Source organism: Uloborus diversus, chromosome 5 (assembly GCF_026930045.1).
Source record: "Uloborus diversus isolate 005 chromosome 5, Udiv.v.3.1, whole genome shotgun sequence".
NCBI classification, from domain to species: Eukaryota; Metazoa; Arthropoda; class Arachnida; order Araneae; family Uloboridae; genus Uloborus; species Uloborus diversus.
The window spans coordinates 116382261-116408701 of NC_072735.1; the positions used below are offsets into that span (position 1 = coordinate 116382261).

The window sequence follows — 26441 nt, forward strand, 5'->3', positions numbered from 1 at the left end:
TGAACAAAGAAGGACATACCAATTTCAAAAAATCCTCATGATGCTGATCTTTTTAATCTTAGTAAAAGCAATTACTGCAAAGTATTTGGTTTATGTGGTTTAGGAAAATGTATGCCATTAAATAAATCTAATAAAAACACTGCTAAAATCTTTTAAACGATGCTTTATTATGGAATGAAAATGATGGCACATTGCGTATTATTTCTTTAACCTAACCATTACCTGAGTCGATTATAACAAATATTTCATTGTTAAAAAATGCCACTGTTAACGAATTCTTTGGGCGTTGTTTTCGGCAAAAGAACACTTTCTTTAAAAGTATTCCAATTTCTTCAAAACTCCATCGATCGTATCTTAGTCTAAGATGTAGTCACTGGTCAAGGGCGCAGATAATAAAAGAAATCGCTTGGGCAATATCACTGAGAACAAAGTAAGGTGGGGAGAATAAAATCACGCGATCCTAAATCTCTTTCCTTGATTCTAGGACTTGATCTTCCTTGCGTGATTTCTTTGAATAGAAGCGTTTTTATAAAAGAGAATAGCCAAAAACGGTTAAAATAGTTTTTCCTGAGGACGCAATTTTTCTCTTCTGTTAGATTTTTCCGTTAAGGTTGTGGATTCATTTTAATGTTTTGGTGACCTGGTTTTTTACTCTAGCACAGCCTAAAATTGAATTTCGTGCTGACTTGCGAGTTGACAGCTTAATATTCATTCAATGTTTTGCCTCAGAATTTTGGTAAAAAGTGCCATTTTTACACGCTATTCTTCAGAAGAAAGTTCTTTTGTTGTGTGAAATAAGTCCAATTGGGAAAAGAACATTAATCAAATAAAATGTTTCTGAAAGTAAGTTCATCAAAAAATCTTTTAATGGTTCGTGAATTCAATTTATTTATTTTTTATTGAACAATCAGCAAAAAATGTATTGTCTCTATTCTTAAAACCTTTGAAAAGTAATGAACATCCATTAACTATTTATTGGTTATTGATGCACGAACAGTAAAATTACGTAAAAATTTTCAGGAAGTATAATTTATGCGCAAAAATAAAATTAGTTTTCCGTTCTAATAAAAGTTCCTTTCAATTATGTGATTTTTTAAAGTTTGATATGAACTTTTCATTAAATAGTTGAACAATAATGCCTTTTCCTAATTTTTATTTGAACTAATTTGGAGCCAAAACCTAGTGGCAATTATCATTATTAGAATGTCGATATTAATATAAAAGAAAATCGATTCGTTCAGTGCTTGAATTTCTTTAATGGTGTCAAAGAAGGCGGACGATGTTGATGACATCGTTTGCCAAATTATTTCATATTTGTATGAAAATAAGATATTTTCGCTCTAACTTATTTTATGTTTATTGAGAACAAAGGTGTAATTTATCTGTTTTAATCACAAGTATTGATTTAAAATTCTTGAAATAAAGAAACTTAAAATTTTGAAGAGATTTCTCTTGATATTTAATGAATAGAGATCCATCTCATTCGTCTCTGCTAGTACACACTTGTAGGTAATTTATTATTTTATCTTCCCGATAAAGCGGTTCAACAATTCGTTGATTAAATTTAAAGAATTCACATAACGATTCAAAATACACGATTCATAAATTAAAAGAAAACTCCTCTCTAAAAGAACATTATTCAAACTTTAATTAAATCACTGTCAAAAGATTAAATTTATCCGATTTCATCCATTTGTAATTGGGAACTTTAATTTGATTTGCACATATGTTTTGTATGTTTTGTTATTGGATTAGAGTCTAGATGGTTGCACAGATTTCAGAAGAATTTGAATTGCATTTAGCATTTTTTTTGCTGTTGATAGTCTCCTTATTTTATTTTATGTTTGAAAGCACAATTTAAATTCATTTAATACACGGAATTAGGAAAGAGGTATTATGTTAAAAATAAAAGTCAAATGTAAAATTAAAAGACAGGAATGAATAAGTATTTATTAAATTTCGCCAATTAACCTCCAAATCATTCAATAATTGGTAGTATTATTAATTTGTTTTGAGAATAACATAAAATCATATTAGCTTGCGTATTTTTGCGCAAAATGTGTTATATACTATTGCCAATTAACATTCAATGATGCTTAACTGCTCAAAACAAACTTCGAAATTTTGTATTTTAAATGTAGGATAATTGAGGATATTATTTTAATACCAAACTAATCATTAACAAACTGAAGAATGTTATGTAGATTTCTTTAAGTGTCAGCTTAATACCCATACATTTAATGAATGCACGTTTTAAAATGATTCTTTACTTATTTTTCTCTTTAATAGTACCACAATGGCTTTTGCTCTATTGGGTGATTTTTCAATTGGTGTTTTAATCATTTAAAAAAAGTTAAATATGTTTATTCCCAACTTCATTCATTTTATTTTATTGATGAACATTCACAAACAAAATTTTGAGATGTTGTTCAACCACGCTATATGTGTGGGAAAAATGCATGCAGATTTATGAAATAAAACTGTAAGAAAATATCACGTTTTAAAATCTGCAATTTAATGTGCACTTGTTTTGTTTTAAAAAAAAGTTTAATGTCGCAATGGGGTTGTTTCCTTCAGTCAAAAGTACTACTTTTAGTCACTGAAATTGATAGAATGAGTAAAAAAAATAACATGGACCCAGAAAATACTTTCATTTTCTCATCAGTTATTTTTTTTATTATTTTTTTTAAATGTCCAATCTTGAAAACAAGGTGTGGTCTTTATGACGTCACAGTTGATGCAATTTTGTGCATATTTCTACCACGTTTTCACGTTATGATAATCAAAAAGCGAATTAAATATTGCGATCTACGCTTGCTATCAACCATACCGTTGCCAACACACGTGAGTAAAGATGAGAATTAAATATTTTGCTCTGTGAATGGCAACACTGAATGGCATTTCATCATTTGTGATATCACACGACAGAAGCGTAAACAATGAAAACGCACCGATTTAAGTATTTTTTCAAAAATATTAAATTTTAGTCAAATCTTTTAAAAAATGTTTAGATCCTTTTTTAAAGCATTCTCTTTCAGAAAAAAAATACTTTTAAAATTTTGGAAACGACCCCATTGAAAACTTTACGAACAATGCTGACGTTGCATCTTAATCAGCAATAGAAAAACATAAAAAAGTGTAAAATAAATAAAAATGTATAGTAGTTGCGGAAATCTTAAAAGATAAAAAACATTTACAGTGAAAACTACGAAGATTAACAGATTCAAAACGGCAGATGTTCAATTATGTTACCAATGCCATGTACAAGAAAAAAACAGCCCGGTTGTGGCAAACGCTAGTTTTAAAATTAATTATCATGTATTGTGCAAAAATGTCAGGGAACAGCTTTATGATTTGTAAGATGGCTTAAAGATTTCCAAAAGTATTTTTTTATACAAAATACATCTAAATATAGGTACTAAAATTACCATAAAATTAGCCATTCCATTACGGAAATGTATCATAGCGAGTTAGTGTATAATTTAGTTTGTTATTATTATTATTTTTGTTTTTCGTATGGTTCTTGTTGTACATTCACTATGTTTAGATTCGTTTCGTCGACGAAAAAGAAAAAGATAGACAGAGAGATTTAAGAAAAAATATCAATCTCTTTTCATTTTCACCGGCATTTTTGATTGTAAAATCTCTGGATGTCTTCGAAAAACTGAATGAATAGCTTTAATCTTTGCTAAGAAATCTAATATCAGTTTTCAACAAACCAAACACTACGTATTGACTTTCTCAAGATCATTTCGAAACAAGATCAGAACAGCTGCATTCTTTTGGTGCTATACATCATTTTAATATTAAAATAATTTTCCTTTTTTCCCCTCATTTAAATACAAAACCCGGAAGCTTGTTCGTGAGCTGTTAAGCATATTTTGATCGATATCATGAATTCACAAATTGCTAGATACAGAAAAAAATATCCTATTAGACCACCCTCATATTTAAAAATTAAGCATCCAGTATCAACCGCAAGCCATTTAACATGCATAAAACCCTCACATGATCCAATTTAAGTACCAGGGGGAAAACATTAAAAAAAAAGTATCTTCTTGGAACCATCATCATTATCATTATGTCATTGAGACTACGCCATTGCTTATTCATACAACGCGGAGGAGTTTTCGAAGACTGGAGGATAACAACGGTGCTTTGATAAATGGCTGGTCGAACTCCCAGCGGCGGAGCACAACTTTGCGCCCTATTAAAACATGCAAATTATTCATTCTGCGGCGTAAGCAAGTAGTCCCACTTTTACGAATTTTTGGTGGGTGATTGATGTTTCTAGATGGGGTTTTTAGTTGGAAGTTTCGGTTTCAAATTGTGTTATTATTTTCTTTTGAATATTTTTCAACTTAGTTTTCCTTATATGCTGGGTTATTTTACATGGGTTAGCTGAGCATTATAACCATTGTGTATGGGGAGGAAGGGGAATTTAACTATTAGGGTGATACCATCTCTTGCATATTGCTTGAGAAAATGATAAATTTATTAAGCACATATGATTCATATTTTATCGAAGCGCCATTAAATGTTTAAGAAAGGAATGTACCCGAAGTTTTCGGTATGCATTTTTTGAAAGTTTGAATTCCTTGTGTTTTTGGTAGTTGTTTTTTTCTGTGCAACAATTTACGTAAATAAGTGGAATGAATAAATGTTTTGGACGGAGAGGGGAGACGGCGAGGAGCTAATGGGAAGCTGTTATACGACTTTTGTCTTCAATTTTGCTGAAAGCGAAGCTTTTAGACGTTTCACATTTCTGAGATTTTGGCATTTAGTGCATGGTAAATATTCTCATTTGTTGAGACTGTAGACCTCATTGAGTTCAATGTACAAAAGGGAGACAATAGTAAAGATCATTTTTTTCGAACTTGCGAGGAACACATTCTTCAGTAAAAAATATCATAGACATTTGGGAAGAACTAGAATTTAAGACCTAAGCTTTGTGTAGGTTGCTGTAATTTCGATAATGCTCCTAAAAATTTATGATCATGATCAGAGAGAGCTATGGCTAGAATTTTTTCAAGGCTTGAAAAAACTATTTGATCATTTTTTTAAAGTTTAGTGAAGTGTACAAAAACAATAAAGATGTACTTTTCTTGATTTCAAACATTTAAAAATAATTAAGATTTGGTGCTATTGTCCCCCCCCCCTTTCCACAATCTCAGATTTTTAAATAAAGAAACGCTTAAAAACGTGCTTTACTATTTTTTTTCAATTTGGTTTTCAGTTCGTGAAATACTCCTGTGAAGCCGTTAAAACCACCACTCTGCATGATTTTGGAATAACTACTGCATAAATAAATATTTTAATCATAATGCTTAGATCACCAAATGCAGGTTTTGGTTAGCGTTTTATGTCCAGATCATTAAACTGATGCGTTAAAGTTTCTTCTTTAAAAGATTGTCAATTGAGAAAATGTTTTATCATATTTTATCACCAATGTGTGGAACTGAAAAGCGTGCTGTTAAGCTACAAGTGCAAGACGCAAAACTAAGACAATCTACATGACTTTTGATAGAGCGGCAGTCAAGGAAGCAGGTCGATAACTATTAAAATCATGTGGAGGTTCTCCTTTTATGAAGACGAACAACAATAGCCTTCTTCCAAACAGAAGGTACTCCCGAGTTTCATCCGTATTTAAATAACTTTAAAAACACTGAAACTTATTTTTCAAATGTTTTAAAAAGTCTGAGAAGTTATATGCATCAGGGTTCCTACTCTTTTTCGTTTGCCTAATAGCTTCTCTATGTTCTTAATTGTCGAAACCTCTATGGAAGATTTTATGCCCATTATCACTCTAGGCTAGGAAGAAGAGTTTTCCTTAATTCACCTTCTTCTGAGGTCGTTACTTAATCTTTGACTCTTGGGAAAAAATGGTTATTAGCATTTGAAATTTCTTTAAAATCAGTTGAAAGCTTTCTCTCAAAATTTTATTGGTTACCCTTTTCTCGCATTAGTCCTATTATTCAGTTTATTCAAAAATTTATAGTTCGGTCACACATTTACTGCACAGTTTAAATTGACACATTATAGGTTAAACGTCCTTGAATGTAATTAGTAGAATACGTTTGTGTTTCATCTTAAAGTTTATCGCTCTGAAATATGATGGTTTGTCTAGCATTATGTAATCGTGTTCATATGTACCCCAGGCTTATTCGCTTGTGTCTCCTCCCCCTGTAGGGGCATATGTGAACAGTTGAATTTTTTTTAAGACCATGAAGTAAAAAAAAAATATTTTCCTAAAGTAACGTCAAAAAAAAAAAAAAAATCCACGATTTTAAGAAATGACTACTTAATCATGGGAACTTTTTATTGCGCCGTGAAATTGATAATATTTTTTTGAAAAATAAAGAAATAAATAAACATAATTTTCACATGTGCTCCCTTTTCCCCTACATAAATAAATAATGAACGTATATTAGTTAAGATTGTAAACTAACAAATGCCACGAATAACTACACAAAATATTTTCTAAAATTTAGTAATAGTACTGCTTAAAACTTTTGGATAAAAATTCAAATACATATTTTTTACAATACTTTTTTTTGTTGAGTTGATAACTTAAAAAAACCGTAGATGTAGCTGAGCGAGATTACCTCAAATAATATTTTGAGAAATGTTTTCTTCCATTAAAAAATAAAGTGCTAAAATGTTTCTATTTCTACTTTCAGCTAAGCAGTTAGATGTGTGTTTGTTTATAGTACGATTTTTAGGGTTCAAAAATCATTATTATTATAGATTGTATTTTTTCAAACTTAGGTTAAACAACTAGTATTCAGTTTCTATGTTCATGTTTATGTAAAATCAAATATCACAATGCAAATAATAAAATGGCATTCTGTTTTTTCCCACAAAGAAAATGGTAAAAAAGCTGCTTGTTTGTTTACACAAAATGGCATGACAAATATTGAAAATATTTTTATATTTGAATTTTTTACGCTTGTTGTGCTACAATCTGATTCTAACCTTTTTTGTATTTTTTGCATTCATATTTTACCGTGTTTAATTATATTCCTGTGAGGATCCTAAGATAATATGAACTTTCATATTTATCCAGATATAGTTGTTTCTTTCGAAGAAAGCTTTTATTAGCTCCGAACAATGAAATGTGAGTAGCTATAAATTCCCACTTTATTGCTCACCATATGAAAACGCAACTTAGAAGAATCTAGGCATTTATTTGCGTGTGTAAATCCTTTTATTAAAAACGGATATGATATTAGTGAATTCTTGGTTGTTTTCTCAAGCACGCAAATTGGTAAATGCATTATTTAAGCTTTTTATATTTCGTATTATTTAGGAGAGGGTAGCTCTTGCGTGATAGGGTAGGCATGCTATTATCCATATGTCTGATTTAAAATTTTTTGAGCGCAAAAATATTTTTTAATGCAGTTTGCTAGGCAAGATTAAGTTTTTAGAAGTAGAAAATGAAAAAAAAAAATAAATGAATAAATAAACGAACGTGTTTTCACTATTACAATTATTGATGCCACAAATTGCTTTTGTTCTTTAAATTCGCTTTATCGTTAAAATGGGAGAGGACAAAAGCTATAAATAGGAATTTATACATCTCTAAAATACCCCCTCTACCAAAAATTGGATGTGAGAAAAATAGTTGATTAGTATATGCAATGTTTCAAAATGAATTTTTTTTTGAATTAAGTATTGAAATGGGGAAAAATATCATTAAAAGTGAACATTCTCTAAATTTAAATACATCATAAACTTTTATTATTAAAAATAGTTTAAACGTTTCTTTAGTTGTTTTGAAAATAAATTAACAATCTAAAAGCGAATTGCACAAACTCAATTGCAAACAACTGTGTCATAATTCTGTATTTTATCTTTCTAGAACCTCCAATGCCTCCAAGAATTGAAGACAATACCAACGTTTTACCAGCTGGAGAGCCTTACCCTACACAAGCTGGTAAAGCAAAGCGTCTGCATTGCATTTCTCGTAAAGGCAATCCACCTGCTAAGCTGAAATGGTTTGTGGATGACACTGATATAACCACTATGTCCAACCAAACGAACACGACAGACGTGGACAAAACCAAAACATGGCAGGCTGTCAGCGTATTGGAGTTCGTCTTCCAAAAGGACCATAACGGCAAGATGCTGAAATGTGTTGCCATCCATGCTGCTTATGAGACTTTGACCAAGGAAATTAAACTGCCTTTGGAAGTGTTGTGTGAGTATTGAAAACGTTACTTACTAATTGTTATAATCCAGCGAATGGTACAAAATGAACAAATACCTTTTTGTAACAAAGTAACAGCAGTAAACAAAGTAGATAAAATAGGAATTATATAATTGAATACAGACACGCGCTTTGGGGTTGCACTGAACCGCTTTCTTTAATGCAAAGAAGTGCTCCTGGATGTAAAGTAATCCGAGAAAAGCTTTTGGAGTTTTTTTTTAAATCTAGAAGCTCGAATTCCAGTAACACGTGTCAACAATCAATTTGCTAATTTGTGCTTTGTCTACGTTGTTTATTACTAGTACTCTGTATAGTATTTACTGTACCAATATGAAATATTCATAACTGTTTTGTGATATATTGCTTATCATTTTTCATTGTCTGCAAGCTACTATAGTCCTTAAGTGTTACCTTGAATCATCTTTTTTAACTTTGCAGCACTTAATAGTTTTTAGTACGTTTAGCTGAAACAGTAGGCCCAAAGGACGCATTATGCAGCACGGGTTCAAATATCAGTTTTCTACATTTAAAAAAAAAAAAATTTGTTTTCAACACGGTTTTTTGCATAATTCAATACTTTTGAAGTTAGAGTAAAGACGTCATATTTCATATCTCTAAACTTTTAAGGCCTCAAAGTACCTTATGTTACGATAATTGATCGTTCATACGGTACTTTAAATACAAAAAAAAAAATGTTTTACACCACCAACCAAGCTAAACACATGGTATTTAAGCTTTAAATAGTTTTTTTTTTGGGGGGGGGAAAGGGGGGGGGGTAAAAAAAAATCTGAAAAAATGCACTGTAACCAGAACTGCAAACAGCTATCGTATTTTTGTCTCTCTTCAAAACACCTTATAGATGAGATAATAATAGTTTGAAACCCAGGTAATAATAACGAATATGGACTAAAAAGTGTATTAAAGCAAAATTCACAGATTGTGCACTGTTGGCACACAACGTTTTATTAACTATTACATGCTTGATTTTTCTAACTTTCAATCAGGCGTCACAAATTATTTTTTTTCCCCTTCGCCTCGTGTTGCCACGAGGTGCAGTAAGGGCAGCATACCTATTCTATACTTATCTTTGTCGTCATAAAAACGTTTTGGCACATATGATAATCTGCATCGTTTTTCACTTGAATCTCGAACATCATATTCACTAATATGGCAGCTTCCTGCTCTACGTGAAGTAAACCAAACATGAAAAAACTCTCAGATCGATCAGTTTATAACTTATGCTAAATAAATATATGAAATAAAACGAGCACTCTAATAAAGCAAAAAGAGTATTTCCAAATAGTATTACAAAAATTCACTTTTTCAATAATTGGAATAAGTGCTTCTAAACGTTAACTCGTTGCATTACACATGCAACCAAGAAAAAAATATTACTAGTGGCGACACCTATTATCAAACCAGAAAAACTTAGGCACTATAAACAAGTTCTAATTAACTTTTTCAATTTAACAATAACTTTCTAAATCTACAAAAAATGGATAATAGAAAATCCTTGAAACTTTTCTATAACATATCATTAAAAATATGATGAAAACAAAAATAACTTTTATTCATTGATTTTATAAAAATACATAAAAGTAGTTACTTACAACAGAAAAAAAATCGAACGCTATAAATGGTGCAAAAAAGATGGCACATTACAAAATATAGGTAAAAACAGGAATGAGAAATGCAACGCAAAATGAAATTTCTTGAGCAAAATAATCGCTAAATATTTAGGAAGTGCTTGAAACGACGAGGGAGGGGGGGGGGGGGGGGCACCCTCTCATTTTGGGGTAAAATCACAACATTAAACTTCGACCTCTTTTTTACAGTACAGAACAGCTACCACCAAAGCCTTCAGCACTTCCGAAGAAAAAATTCAGAAGTCTCTTTGATTTCGGAATTATGTCACCATCCAAAACGTCTTTAATCAATTTCTTCCATTAATGCTCTAAATAAAGCTTGAAAAAAAAAGTCTCTGATTTTATGAATGGTGTTAGTTTTAAACAACTCGGAAGTACAAGTAGACTTTAATTTCAGAATTAGGGGGAGGGGGGAGGGCACGCAAGTGTTGTCGGAAACAAAAAAAGTCGTCGTAAAAAATTAGAGTTCAAAATAATCATAAACATTGAGCAGAAAAACCCTTTTAAAACTTGCACCCCAGTTTGTTTTGACGTTTAGTGACGGATTTAAAATATCGCAAATGTTGCAATTGCGCAAGAGACCCCATAACCATAAAGGCCCCATAAGAGTTACAAAAATGCTTATGATAAACGTTTTACAAGTTCCGTGATAGAGAAAGAGGGCCCCAAAATGTATTTTGACGGATCCCAAACTTGTAACTCCGACGAAGTGACACAGAAAAGACTGCATTACTGTGATTCATATTACGAACATCGCAATATTAAAAATTATCATCGGTTCAACGGGACTCTAACAAAATGTCAAAAACCGTTTTCACCATCCCATATTTGTTTCCAAGTTAGTCTCCAATTCGGCAATATATCATCAAATGATCGTCAGTCTAAAGCTATATTAGTTTTGCATTCAAATAAGTAATTAATAGCAAAAAAAAAAAAAGCAAATAGGCCTTTTAGAACAATCGATTGAATACAAAAAGGGAAGTGCACAACTGGAACGTACGTAGACCATACCTACGAAATTTTAACCTTCTACAACCATTTTTGAGTTATGACTTATGAAAGATACATACGTACATCCAGCCGCAAAAAACAACGCAATAATTAACTTGTTAGTACCTGAATGCATTATCAAAAAATTTTTCAGGAGTGATTTAAATAGAAATTCATACTGAAATTTAAGTAAAAAATTTCATATGAAAACAATCAGTCACTTTATTTTCTATCAAAAAGTAAAACAGCAAAGGTTCCTTTTTTTTCGAAAACATCGGCTTTTCGCTGTTTTTTAAAGCCGATGGGCCGATGTTTCCTGCAAGTTAGCATCGGCCGTCGATGCCGATAGCTAAATTGTTGAATCATCGGCGCCGATGCACGGGTCGAGTCCTAGTGTATACCCATTTCGAATATTGTTAAGGATTCTCGTGATTTATAATCTAATTTCTTCTTAAAAATGCATAAATTTGCTGTGAATATGCCTAAGTTAGGCGCAGAAAGTACAAGAGCTTGGCGTGATAGAAAACATGCAGATGAAATTAGAGTTCTAAATGTAAAAAGCCGTTTGTCATGGAAGAACTATTGATGCAGCTTTCTCATGGTTTTTAGAAAATTTAGAATCGATAGTTTTCATTACTTGTTTTAGTTATCAGAAGCCGATAATTTATGTTCTGAAGAACGAAGAATATAATGCACAGTGGCACATATGTGTCTAATTTTAAATAAATATATGAATGATAAAAACAAGATATACTATTCGAAAGTAGTTGATAAATAGTTAAAATGTTTACCTGAAAAACAAAAATTTCAATTTTATTGTGTGTCGTTATCGACCCAGTGCAGTTTTTTTTTTTTTTAAATCTTACTTGTAGTTATCAAAATCTTTATAACTGCATTGTAATATTGTATTACAAAAACCTTGTGACAACACGAAAGAAAAAAAATAAGTTTTTTAACAATCATATAATTTATTTTTGTAGTTCAAAGCTGTTATACTTATATTAAAATTATTAATTTCACATTTCATTTCTCATGTTGTTTAAAGTAACTTCCAAACTATAGGAAAACTTTCGATCCGCTTAATAATTTTGAATCATTTCTGCTAATATTATTCCTTAAATTTGAATACTAAACAGTTGTTTAGAAGTTTTTCCTCAGTTTTTTTGCCAATAAATGAAACACTATTACTATTGTAATATGAAGTTTGAAATAGAAAAGAATTGTGCACCAAAAATATCCTGAAGAACTGAACTTGATCACTTCTTTCAGAATGAATTAGAAGAAAAGAACCTTTAAAGCATCTATACACCTAAAAAAATAAAAATAAAAAATAAATAAATAAATAAAAAACAGCCATGACGTTCTGTTTACAGTTTGTGAACAAAAACTTTAGTAAAAATGTATTCTTTCTTTGAAATATTTTGTACCAACTTAGCTGCATTGAAACTGCATTTGGAGCTTTGACAAAAAAACATTGTTATTACTATTTTATTCATTTTTCAGTTTATGTTATTCATTTACTTAAATATTTTCCGCTTTTTTGCTTTGGAAATGTGATATTATCTTCATTAAACTATTGGTATGAAATTTTGAAGAATAAAAATAATGCTTCTACTTTTTTTATTCTTTCATATTTTAAAAATACCAATGTTAATTGTTGTTTTTACCCTGAATTTATCTATTTAAATCTATAGTTATAACATTCAAGAAATTATACCTTCATTCATAGTTTATAATTAAAACAATGTGCTTCACATTTTTTTAAAATAAGTTATAAACTTTCAATTCCCTTGAGTCTTAAAGTAATGATTCCCAAATTATCAGCATATGATGAAAAATTAAATTGCTTACTAAGAAGTACTCGGTATTGAGTTTATTTTCGTATTATTTAGGCTTTAATGATTTAAGAAAGTAATTAATTTATTTTATCGAATGACATTTAAAGCTGAACGAGCATTAATTATCTAAAGAAAATTAAACCGCTCTTTTTCATCTAACAATTTGCATTGATTTTTTTTAATCTACCATTACTAATTAATCCCTTGTTTTAGAATGCGAGTTGAATTGTAAAAGAGTAAAACTAAAATGTTCTTAATTGTTATATATTTTTCAAATCTTGTGTACATTTTTAATGGAAAAACACAGTTTGTTAAGGAACTTTTGAGTTACAAGACCATTAATCATGGATGTATATATTATGCCTTTTTTTCGTAGGATAGGAATGAATATTTAAGTAATGTTTTACAATTCAAATTCAAAGGCAATTGAATAGTTTATCATCTTTACTAATAAGAATGTTGAAAGTCTCTCTGTCCGGATCTCTCTCTGTTTGTCAGGATCTCTGTGACGTCTCTCTGTGGCATAGCGCCTAGACCGTTCGGCCGATTTTCTTGAAATTTGGCACAAAGTTAGTTTGTAGCATGGGGGTGTGCACCTCGAAGCGATTTTTCGAAAACCCGATGTGGTTCTGTTTCTATTCCAATTTTAAGAACAAAATTATCATAAGATGAACGAGTCAATTACGAAATTGTCAAAACGTGGAACCATAACATGGACACAAGCCAATTGGCGAGATACGAAATTATCATAACGTGGAACCGTAACACGGGTACAAGCCAATTGGCGAGTATATTCACCACACATTATTTGTGAGTATACAGGCGAACCAAAAGACCTTTTTACTTTTCTATTACGAGCAAAGCCGTGCGAGTACCACTAGTTGAAAAATAAAGAAAAACTCATTTTCACTCACTCAGAGATTTGATGTGCAGTATCAAACCTATACGACTTGACTTGACGTTAAATCCCGGTTATCACAAATTTGCCATTTCAACTGCGCTTGCGCGCGGACTTAGCTTTTTGGGCTTTCTGCTTTAAGATTTCGTGTTGCTTGTTTATATTTAAGCTGAGCGAGAGTCCCACCAAATTAATGAATGCGATTAGAATATTTTCACAGCGACTTCGTGATATATTATATGAAACTACGGATATGAATAATTGATAATCTTAAGAGAAAAATGACACTTCAATATTTATTAGTTTGGAAATATTTATTTAACATAAGTGTAAAACACGTTGTGTACTTCAAAAATGATTGGAATATTAGTACAGAAATCCGTCTTTTGCGGATATTTTACGTTAGGCGTAAACAGCTTAGTATTATACATTTTTATTTAGGTTGAGGGCTTGGCTTTGTATTAGAAGTGATGCTGAAATTCTAGTACGCTCTTCTGAGGTTAAAAATTTGGTCCTGAAAAAGGACAGACGATTCAAACACCGAATCCATTAATAATTAAGACGCAAAATTCAATCTTTACCGAGGCCTAAAAACTAAATCAGAAAAAACTTTGTGATTCCTAATTTTTATCTCTTGCCATCTCATATTTATTACCAAATTTAAAATGTTTGTAATTAATTTAGCAAGAGTTTTGAAATCAGCTAAGTCCTCGCGCAAGCGCAGTTGAAATGGCAAATTTGTGATAACCGGGATTTAAACGTCGAGTTACGACTTGTGCTTCCTCGACGTTAACAAAGTAGCAAATTGAAAATAGTCATAATCTTAGTGCTTAACAAGAAAATGTTATGCCTTTAATTTCAGTCATTTTTCTTCAGTTAAATTCTAGAAATTGCTTATTCAATAGCAATTTAATCATGGTAAGGTCTTTTGATTTTGAAACTAGTTTGTTGACACTTCAAAATTTTATTTAATAAATTATTAAACATATTTACCTTTTAAAACGAGCTGATGTGTGCATCACGTTACTTCCTTTTACGATCAGAATTCCATCCCCTCACTCCGCGATTTTGAAATTTTATTTAATTTTTTTTCAAGAAGGTGATTGAATGCACTTTTATCTTGACAAAAATTTTTGGAAACAATGGTGTTTTAAAACAACTATAATACACCCTTGATTGGTAAAATCAAAATTTTAATTTTTCAAAAACTGTTAACCAAAAAGTAAATAATGTGCAAAATATTTACTGTTGACTTACCTCAGTTGCAAAGACCTTTCTATCATCACATCAATTTCTCATAAATTCGCTCATCTTTGTCAACCATTGCAACCACCAAAGCATTTATTCCCTTAATTTCCCATTTTAATTTGAGACCTTAAAGTGATGTTTGGAAAAGTTCCCTCGTTCCGTGGGGCATTTATAATTGCCCCGAACAAAGAGAAACTTGACTTCTCTTAATAGTATTTTGCTCTCCTTCATTTTATCAATTAACTAACAAAAGAGGATAATTTCAGCGTTTTCCCAGAAATGTGCCTTTTTAATTGCGTGGGCCTTTAGTGCTTGCAAACATTCATCAGATGACTTTGTTGAGGGGTATGTACGTTGTCTGTATAACTTATTCACTACACCGTATGTTTATAATGTATTGTAGAAACTGTACATTTATGAGGGGTAAGTTTTTTTTTTTAAATATTCTCTTTTTTGACCTTCTAATAGCATCTTTCAGTTTTTTATGCAGGGTGTTCCTTTTCAACCTGCGAGACCTTTATTTTCGCAACCGTTAATTCTAGATGTATACTTGATGCAAAAATGTTCAAAATCAGATGCAGAGTTAAGGTATTGAAAGTTTGAAGCAAAAATAAAAATGAGTCATAAAATACGAAATTTATCTTCTGTTATGGGCCCTAGGTCCCCTAATATTTAGAGAAATAATCTTCATTGAAAATTATTTTTGACGCTAAACACTAGACATTTGTGCGACCAAACTCAAGAAGATATTCCAGTTCAAAGTTTTTAGGGACCATGCATAAGATGAGATTGACTTATCACCCTTTCAGAAGAATGACAGGTCGTCAAAGTAAGAGAAACAAGGTAGTTGTGTTTTTCCTTGCTATTCAAAACTCAATGCAAATGTTTTGCCGTGATACGCAAAAACAGGCTACAAAACCACGAACAATTTGAAAAACCACACTCTGTGCACACATATAATTTTAAACACTTGTTAACCGCTGTATCTTCCCCCAAAAGGTGTTTTTGACGGCGAGTGAAAAGTGGTGTAGGTCCCAAAACGCTACGTTTCATATCTCGATGAATATTGCTCGTACTAATTTCAAAAGTTTTGTGTTGGAATCATTTTTCAATGGAGATTATAAATATAAGTCAGGGGACCTGGGTCCCATATAAAAAGTTAAATTTTGTATTTTTTGACTTATTTTTACTTCAAACTTTCAGTATCTTAACTCTGCATCTGATTTTAAACATTTTTGCTGTTGGAACTATACATCTAGGACTAATGGTTGTGAAAATAAAGGTCTTGCAGGTTTAAATGGAACACCCTGTATATCCGCGGTATCTTTCTATGGTAATTGCATCCATATCAAATATGAATACAGCTTACTGGCTTATAAAGAGTGAAAAGAGACTGAGATAATTATTCGTTATAATCAAGCGCACGTAAGAATACAGGTTTGTTCCAAAAAAAAAATCTTTTTTTTTTTTTTTGTATATTTGCTTTGTTCGGTTTTCTTTTCTATATAGCACCAAAGAAGTTGGTTAATTTGCTTTAAGCCGTCTTATTATCTCTTTTGTTACTGTTTGAACATTTATTTTGTACTAGTGGTACCCGCACGGCTTCGCCCGTAATAGAAAAATTAAAAGGTCTTTTGGTTCGCCTGTATATTTACAAATGTATGGTGAATTTTCTCGCCAATTGGCTTGTACCCATGTTACGAGACCCTCCGGACAGAGAGACTTTCAGCTTTATTATTAGTAAAGATAAAGATTGAACATTTTCAACCGAAATCAGAATTTGAAAATGGAAGTTTCACTTAAAGAGTTTTGTAAATTTCAGTAAATAACTATTACTTCCTGGGCTCAATTTCCAAAGCATCAAAATGAGGAGAAATAAGCATCCAGTTTTGTGCAAATACAATAATTTCTTTAAAAATTTTTGGTCCAATAGTAAACGCAATGTATTTATTTCCATAATCACAAATATAGAAAACCGTAATTTAATATTTCATACTTTTAAAAGATGTTTACGATTAATTTTTTTATAGCCTTTGAAGAATGAAATTACGTAAAAGTTTCGCATTCAATAATATTGTTAAACCCAAATCTTTACTTTTACTTCTCTTAATACTGTTTTCCTTTTAATTTAAAATCCAATTCAATTTTCCTTTTCCGTACATCTTTAATTCCTCAAAATTCTGTAGCCCTTGGGGACCAATAATCCGATTTTCTTATTTGTGATTTCTCTCTCTTTTTCAAGACGTTATTAGATTTTATTTCTAAAGACTGCTTTACTGATCCCAAGATTTTATTTACTGCCCTTTTGTGTTCTTTTTTCACTTAACGGTATTATGCAGATTTAACTTAATCCAATTTTGAACTCCTTAATCACGGAAATCATCACAGAATTTTAAATTCATACCCCAAATGAACTTGTTCAAAGCAAATATCTCCGTGTTTTAACATTTGCAATTCTTTGTCTTATGCACGTGTTTAAATTCTAGTAAAATTTGGTCTGCGCGGTTGCATTATATTTTGCAAATGTGTATAGCAGTGTATTTCCGTGGGCCGGTAAACAACAGTATCTGCAGAAATGAGTTTTCGAGATATTCGAGGAAACGCGTTTTGGATTTAATACTAACAATTGGGAAACGTTGCAACTTGACGTCTCTTTCACTCTTTTTTTCAGCGGAAACCAAGTATGCTAACTTGTTCAATAAAGCCAATGTACAATAAATGACTACCAATGTAAAAAAAAGAAAAACTAAATAAAATAAAATGTATAAAAACCAAAAATTTGCAGTTAATGCCTTATGCCACCCTCCGGCAGTACAAGTGAAGCGTTCTTTTGGATATGGTAATATTATTGTTAGTTTTATTAATATCAGTGTCAAAGCACATACCTGATAATTGCAAATATTTTTGCATGCTATCGTCATTTTTACATGCATACGTCTTATTTTTCTAAATAACGTTTTAATAACTTTGCTATAAAGTTCATAATTATTTTGAAAAGAGTTCCCTTATTAAATGTTATTTTTACATTCACATTGTAAAACGTTTTTTTTACTTCACACCGAAATATACAATCATGATCTTTTTTAATGATGCTTTAATGTTTATATTTGAAGGGAAATGTAGCGACATTGAGTAGTGTTTGATGTATTGCCAACAAATCTAAACCGGATTATTTATATTTCAAATTAACCCATTGAAATTAAAGTTTAATTGCATAGTAAGCATTCACAGCAAATTAATATAATAGTTTTCTTTTAATCAATGCAAAACCAAACTGTCTATCAAATTAGAAATATATTTTCAAATTTAAAAGCGATACAATGCAATACAAAAAAATAATGGCATTGAATGTTGAAAAGAAAAAAAACACAAACATAATGTAATCGAAAAAAAAGACAAAAGAACTTGGAATGAAAAAAAATTAAAATATTTATTATTTAAAACACTGAACAATAAAAACAATATCATTAAATTGCTTCTTCTGTGTTGCATGGAAGATGAGACATTTGCAGTTACTGCATTAAAGTGTTCATTTATTTTAACTACCTATAATAGCCTACAAAATGTGCAAGATTTCTGCTTTTACACATATTACGTGAACAAAATACGAGTGCTGTTCAATAAGTAATAAGACAAGATTTATAAAAAATACAGAACAACTTTAATCTTCAGAATTTACATGATTTTTTTTAAGAATAAATTATGTGGGACTAAATGCATCTTCTTAAAAACTTGTGAACGTTAAGTTTATTCAAAACCGCCTCCGCAGAGTTTAGACATGCTTTGTTGCTTTCGAAATGTTTGCCTCGTAATGATTTCTATAAGATATCACTGATGTAAAATTTATCTGTGGTTCCCATTGATGATAATAGCAGCAGTGTTAATCATTGTCTCTGTGATGGAGGTATGGAGGTTGAAGGTTGTCCCTCACGTTCAATATCTTCCTTATTTTGCCAGCCTTCCCTGAAAGCTTTATGCTAGCAAAAAGTACTGACTCTAAACATTGCTTCATCGTTGAAAACTTCAGGTATCATATCAGAGATCTCCCATTGTGATTTTTGCAAGCGAAAACAAACTTTAATCGCATAACTTACCATACCTTACCAACTCTTACCATAATAACCAACGACGCTTCCGTTTTAACAACTGGCTGCGTCTTGTAGGCGTCAATTCAATAACGTGATGCTCAGGAACATGAATCTATTTTCGCCAACTATCGGTAGCTTTTGTTTATACAGACAACAGACATTTTTCATGCCAAATCAATTAACACTCCGATGAGTGGTTTCGAAGTAAAATTAGTCTTATTAAACAGTAGGGTGGAGTGAAAATGGCCAAAATTTTTTTTTTTAATTTCAAATAGCTTGATATGTAAAAAGGGGCCATTTGATCACTAAAACAGAGTATAAAACTATCAAGAATTTTGAAAAATATTTTTATCTCCCTTCACAACCTTTTATTTTACAATATTGAGTGACATTAAGTAAAAAAAATGACAATATATCATTCAAACTCTTTTTCAGTTCGGCCACCCTTACGTACAATAAAATGTCGAAAATACTAAATACAATAAAATATCACAAGTATTTACAAAGTGAAATGCAAAAATTCACTTTCTGTCTCAAACTTGGGCAAGATGATGTTTGGAGTCACCTCCGTTGTAACGAGATCACAGAATTCAGTATCTGTCATATCTTTAATTATGAGAGGTGATGAGATATGGCATACATCCCAATCAGTCATGTCAAAACATTCGAAAGCGTCGAAGTTTAACTTTTCAAGAACTTTAAAACTCCGTATTGGTCCGCTAGGGTTTGTAGAAGCTCTGGCTTTCATAACCCGTCACAGACCAAGTTTACGCACGTGGGACCACTGATCCGTCATCATCGCTATGAGAATATTCTCTGGGTGCGCAAAGAAGGCATTAAAATGAGTGACAGGGTCAACCTTTTTTTTTTTTTTTTTAATATTTTAGACTGAGATATCGAGACCTGACAAGCATCTGGTGAAGCTTCCTACTTCAACTTTACATGACCACTTGACCAGTCGACTTTTATGGCAAACAATGATGGGGAATACACACGAATGTTGAATTTAACAAGCATTTTCAAATATTGCGACGGTTCCAGGTCACAAACATATAGTCTAAGAATTCGATTGACTGTAGTGAAACATCGCCAGTGATTTAAGCAACCAGGGTTTCGATTTGCTATAAGGCTACATTAAACTTTGATGATGCAATTACACATTTCTAGAAGTTAGTGCTTATCTTTACCTAGCTAATTCGGTTCCACATTAGACAGTTCCTCGGTTAACTGTATTGGTTCGAAGGAAATAACAGGCTGATTGATACAAGTAGCAAGCCGGTTTCCGATATCATCAGAAAGCTACCGTGGTCCTGTAGTTTTGCCATCCATCGCATGAAAAAAATGCTGCAAAAGCCTATACTAGCCTTTTATGTTTTTTCCAGTCGTCGTATAACGCCTGTGGCCTGTGTTCACATTTGTGCAATCACACCCTATAACTTTAACATTCTCCATTTGCGCATTCTGCTCTATTGAAACTAGAAACTATTGCCTCAGCTATGTCTTCGCTGGAATTTGATATCGGAGTACCGTGGCGGAAGTAAGAAGAACCTAACTTTGCGATGATACTTATAAATGTTCTTCGGTAAGAGATTTTTTGTGGTACTTGCTGCCGTTTCCGACTACTTGTCTCAAAGTCGGCAACGGCAGCAAGTACCACAGAACCAACCATCCTTTCGATTATCAAAATATAGTCCTTCTATGTCACAATGAGCTTGATCAATCTGATCATCACTTTGCATGCTCACCTTACGAGTTTTGCTTCGTTCTCTGTAGATCTTGCTTCGATCGATTACTATAGATCTGTCGATTGGGGCCACGAGAACAACATCGTGCAGAACTGAAGTTGCTAATATAGCAGCCGATCTATCCGAGACTCCGATCCGATTGCAAGCTTTAGCAAGTGCAGATAGAGAGATTGTCATTTTCTTATGCTTTATATTTTCCTTTGCCTTAGTCTCAATTGGTTTTTCATCGGGTATGTACGCCTCATCTGTCATTCTGTCCAACGAGTGGGACTCATCTTTGACACTGTCGCTTTCTGCAAATAGGATTGATTTTTTCTGTTTGATAATTAGTTAAATAACTCAACTGAGAATGACTTTCTCTTGTTTAACTTTTTCTATACTACCATTCTCCTTCTTATCTCTACTACCGATTAATCCGATTATAATTTTTCTTAATCCCATTTGATCTTGTAGAAAAATGCATTCCTTTGCTGGAACTTTGAATTCTTTTGAGCACTTGCGGTTTGAAATTATGACCAAGCACTTACATTTACTGATAACAAATAGGCTGTTGGCTTTGTTACGAAAGTTAGTTACTCTCCGTTGGTAGTTGAGATAATCTTTTTTTTTCTTTGTAAACTTTTAGAATTGTACTGTATTTGTGATGGAATTATTTGAGTTTTTCAATCGCGTACGCGTGACTTACCGTTGGAAGGGAGGCCTTTGTCCAGATCTCTTCTACTTCATAACAAAGCTTGTGAGACATGTCCAAAAATGATGAGTATTTTCCATTCCCCGTCTTTAGGTCTTGTCGTAGTTGCATATATTTTTCCATAACATTGGTGTAATTTGGGAGAGTATTGGCCGGAAGGTTTCGAGGAGTGCCAAATATTACGCATGATACTTGGTCTCTTGTAACTGCCATCAATTTGATTTATATAATAAATGTAATGTTTATTATTTAATAAATAATATATATACTTAATATTATTATTCATACGGTAGAAAACCTCTTTCGGAAAAAAAAAACATTTTCGAAAAATCATAAATAACTGAAATTGATTTACACTTTAAATAGTTTGTTCCCAATCGAATATAAGACCGAAACACTTATGACTTCGTACTGCAATATAATAATACTCTAGTGTAATAATATAATAAACAGTGCTAAATTCAGGCTGAATCTGGCTACAAAATCATACATGATAATCCATTAAACCCATAAAATAAAACTAGCCTTTTAATATCCAATATACTCATCGGATGGTTGCTGAAAAACTAATGATAAAGGTGGGAAAATAACCTTTTATTTTTCCGACAATAACAAATGCCATCTTTTGAAAATAAAATGAAATATTTAACAATGTTAATTTTAATAACCATCAGCACAAAAATTGAGAAAAATAATTGTAGGGCGGTTAAAAGTGCCCTACAAAGTCACTTAATGTAGCATTTTGGCTAAAAATCTCAAAATGTCAATTTTTCAGTTAGGTCAAGGGAAATCAAAAAAAAAAAAAAAAATGTCAGAAAATATTGTGATTTTGCAGATATTTTACTATGCACAAATAAACACGTTTTCCCCATACTAGCTTATAAAAATTTGAAAAAAAAAAAAAAAAAAAGTTTTTTCACTTCACCATGTTGAACAGCCTACGTATATAATTGAATTTAAAAACAATGTTTGGAAATTATACAATGTTTCATCTCATAACAAGTATCTTATAATATTAACAGGAAAGACAGAATAAATTTTTCAAAGTTTTAAGTGATGAATCTTCAACGAATAAACATACAGAATTAAATCTACTTGTGCTGAATTCTCCCCAATTATGACCCCGACAGAAAACGCTTTTTAATACGAATATTTATCCTTCTTACTTTTTCCATGAAAAAAATATTCTTCTCAACACATTTGAAATGCTCAGCAAAGCCTGAAATTACAAAATATACGCTTTAAACTAAAAGAGCAAAAATAAAATTTGTTTCCAAGACACTCTTTGCCTGCCTTCATGGTATTTTCGATAATATGTAAATCCTCACCATATCTGCCACGTTTTGTCACATTCAGATATGAATTATTCCCCACTATTTTTTCGTTTCGGATGTTTTTCTGGCGGATATGGAGACTCCATGACTTGTAAAACTTTATATTTTTCTTACATTTCAAACGCTTCAACGAAGACGTATAATCTCATTATGCATTTTTATTTCCAAACAGCCATTTTTGTCGCTAAAAAATTCCATTTTTAAACAAAAATACTGCAAACGATGGATATATCTGTTTTTCTTTTAAAACTTTTTTAGATATAACAGTCATTCATTTTTTTTTCTGATGTTGCTTTTTTATTGCAGTGCAGCATCTATAAATCTATACATCAAACAGTAAATACGCTATGTTGTTTCTTGCACATATGACGCTTGCTGCCAAATACACCGCTATTTTGTATTCGCTTTTTATTGTTCCCCGCAGTCTCTTTTGCATCATTTAAAATAAGACAGCTGGTTTTTTGTCTTCTACATATACACATAACTTTGCATTGGTGTATTGCTTTTGATTCGTTTTCAGATTTGTTTTTTGGTTAGTAAGATGCTGATACTGTTTCACATCGGTGGTAAAGTAGTGCTTTTGAAGTTATATTACATTCATATTTTTAGGACTGACATTATGATTTGTTTGACAATTGTATATTTATTTTTATAGAATTTGAGACATGAATCGTTGAGAAGTAGAAACAGTGAATAAACACTCCCGAGTGACTAAATACGAATTTCGTCTTATTATTTTTATTTTCTATATAGTTCCACAAGTTTTTTTTTTTTTTTCTTAGATGAATTTACAACAGTACCCGCCTTCTACAAATTCTAAAAAGGAGAGAGAAGAAAATAACGGAGAAATAAACAAAAAAAAATATTGAAATGTGAAAAAAAGTTTTAAAAGAAAAAAATAAAATGAAAGACTTAATAAAACGTTTACAATAAATGATAAGGGCACACACAGAATATGAACAAGCCACAAAACCATTTACATTTTTATTGCCTAGATTTGTTTTGTTCACTGGTTTGACATATTCATTTACAAGGTCGCGACAGCACAATTTATTATACCCAATAGCGGTCTTTAGGAGGGGGCAGGGGGCTCCACCCCCGAAGGGATAAATAATTTAACTACATAATTAATTGTTTTTAAATTAACTTCTCTATAACATAATTTTTATAGTTATTTAAAAAGAACACGAAACACACACAGCATGTTTTGAACAAATGCAGTTTTGTTAGCTAAAGAAGTAATACTGGAGTCAAATTCCAGAGTGGAAGAATACATTTAACTCACTGGTCTCAAATTCAAGGGAATGTAGTATCGGGATTCGTCCATTAATTCTTCTTTGATAATACCAATAATTAATTTTTTTTTTAATGTGTAGATGTGCTTAAAAGAGTCATTTTCATCCAAGAAGCTATTTGCAAAGTAAGAGATTTCCTTTTCAGCTTATAAAAAATGCAAAATGAAAGAGATCATATGGTAATTTCTTGGCAAAACCGTAATACTAATGGAATTGCCATTTAGTATCAAAATGTTATCTCAACTGTACCTTTAAAAACAACTGGCTTTAAAAACAAATTGGAAACTGCTTTGAAATTCGCACAGAAATAGTTTCTAAATTCTTTAATAAAACTTATATGTAATAAAGCTACGATTTTCTGGATCATATAATAATTTTCAGTTACAAATTACATTACAAAAACGCAAATGACGTATGGGTTCATTTAATGACCTTGCCCTCGTATTATAATCATTATGACAATGTTCCTAATTAAAACCGCTCATTGTACAGCATCTCGGTAATATTAAAAGTAATATAGGCTATATTTTCATGCATTGATTGTAGGGCCCCTCTATAGGCCATATTTAGTAGTCAAAAGCCCTAAAAATTAACAAAACACCGTATTTGTTAGGATTTGACAAACTCTTTGACATAAATAAACGGGCAAAGACATTTGCTAGAAAGCAACAACCTAATAAACTGATAATTTGGAACATATTAGATTTTGCAAAGAATTTTGCTATATATATACATGTTTATTTATTAACAAATGCATATGAATTGGTTATAAGGCACCCCGCTTATAAGCTCACTTTTGCGTAGTCGCGAAGAGTGACGGTATATCACGAGATCCGGCTGAATTCCTATATAATGTGTCTACGTAGCTATATAGCTATTTTTTTGCTCCACGGATAAGTAAAATTTGATATTTTTGATCTTTTTTCAAAAAGCTCTTGTAAATGTATTTAAATTAGTAGAAATATCAAACACGTCTTATTTTAAAGGTGAAAGAATGAAATTTTGTTTGTGCATAAAAAGAAAAGATTTAAGTTAGCTTGATTAGAAATTTTCTGTTGTCAAATTATGGTCTAAAATGTGTCGTTTTCGTCACTTTGAGCCTAAAAAAGTGAATGAGAAACTTTTAGTAGGAGGCTATTTTTTTTTTAATTTTGTAGTTAGCTATGCATACTAGAAGCACAGAAAAAAATAGGTTGATACGAGCAGTCCTTCATGACGAAAAAAATTGTTTAAACTTAAGAAAAAAATGAAAAATGGGCTTTTTCACTCCCCAACAACGGATGTTTGGAAGGTGATAAAAATTTGAAAATGCTAGAGTAAGAAACCGTTACATTGCCTATTAAAACGAAACAAAAACTGTCTTGGTTTTTTTTTAGGTGTAGAAGAGATATAAACCGTTAAATAAAGCATTTGTTTTTCTTAAAAAAGTATGTTTTGTAAATATAATTAATAAAATTAAAAGCTATTTGTTGTTTAAAATTACATATTGCAAATATATATCAATGATACATGGTTACATCGTATTTTAAAAGGTATTTATCCAGTCTACTTGACCTTTTTTAAGTAATGTGCAAAAGTTATTAGTGTATTACTTTAAAAGTTTATATTTCTTCTACGCCCTAGAAAAAGAACAGTTTTGTTTTATTTTAAAGGGCAATGTAACAACTTCTTACCCGAACATTTTCAAATGTTTATAACCTAACTCACAAGTCGCTTTTCGGGAGTGAAAAACCCCGTTTTTTTTTTTTTTAAGTTGAAGCAAAATAAAGAACTGCCAGTATCGGCCCTTTTTTTCTGTAATTTGAGTTTGTATAATCAACTGCAACAAAAAAAAATATTTGTTTCCTAAAGTAAGTCCGCAATCGATTTAAAAAAAAAATCGAAATGACAAAAATGGCACTTTTTCAATCACGATTTGACAACGGAAAATTTTCTATTAGGCCGTCTTCGTCATTTCGAGCCTAAAAAAACGACGATAAACTTAATGTAGGAAACTATTTTTTTTCCTGTTGCAGTTCATTGTGCATACTAGAAGTACAGAAAAAAACCGATACTGGCAGTTTTTTATTATGAAAAAATTGCTTAAACTTAAGAAAAGTTGAAAAAATGAGTTTTTTCACTCCCCAAAAGCGACCTGTGGGGTAGATCATAAAAATTTGAAAATGCTAGGGTAAGAAGCCGTTACATTGCCCTTTAAAATAAAAAAAAAAACTGTCTTGTTTTTTTAGGGCGTACTAGAGATATATAAGCCTTTAAAGTAATACAATAGTAACTTTTGCACATTACTTAAAAGAGGTCAAGTAGGCTGGATAAATGCCTTTAAAAATACCATATAACCATGTTCCATTGAACTATATTGGCAAAATATAATTTTAAACAACAAATAGCTTTCTATTTTTATCAACTATATTTACAAAACATATTTTCTTTACAAAAAAAATGCTTTATTCAAAGGTTTA

At 31.2% G+C, this 26441-nt stretch overlaps 1 protein-coding gene across 1 annotated transcript in view; it reads left to right on the plus strand.

Annotated features, from left to right (window-relative positions):
• Window positions 1-26441, plus strand: part of LOC129222845 (kin of IRRE-like protein 1) — a 554018-nt gene that overhangs the window by 324539 nt on the left and 203038 nt on the right. The window contains exon 3 of the mRNA XM_054857396.1: window positions 7862-8200. Coding sequence (XP_054713371.1) covers window positions 7862-8200 — 339 coding nt within the window. The remainder of the gene's footprint in view (window positions 1-7861; window positions 8201-26441) is intronic.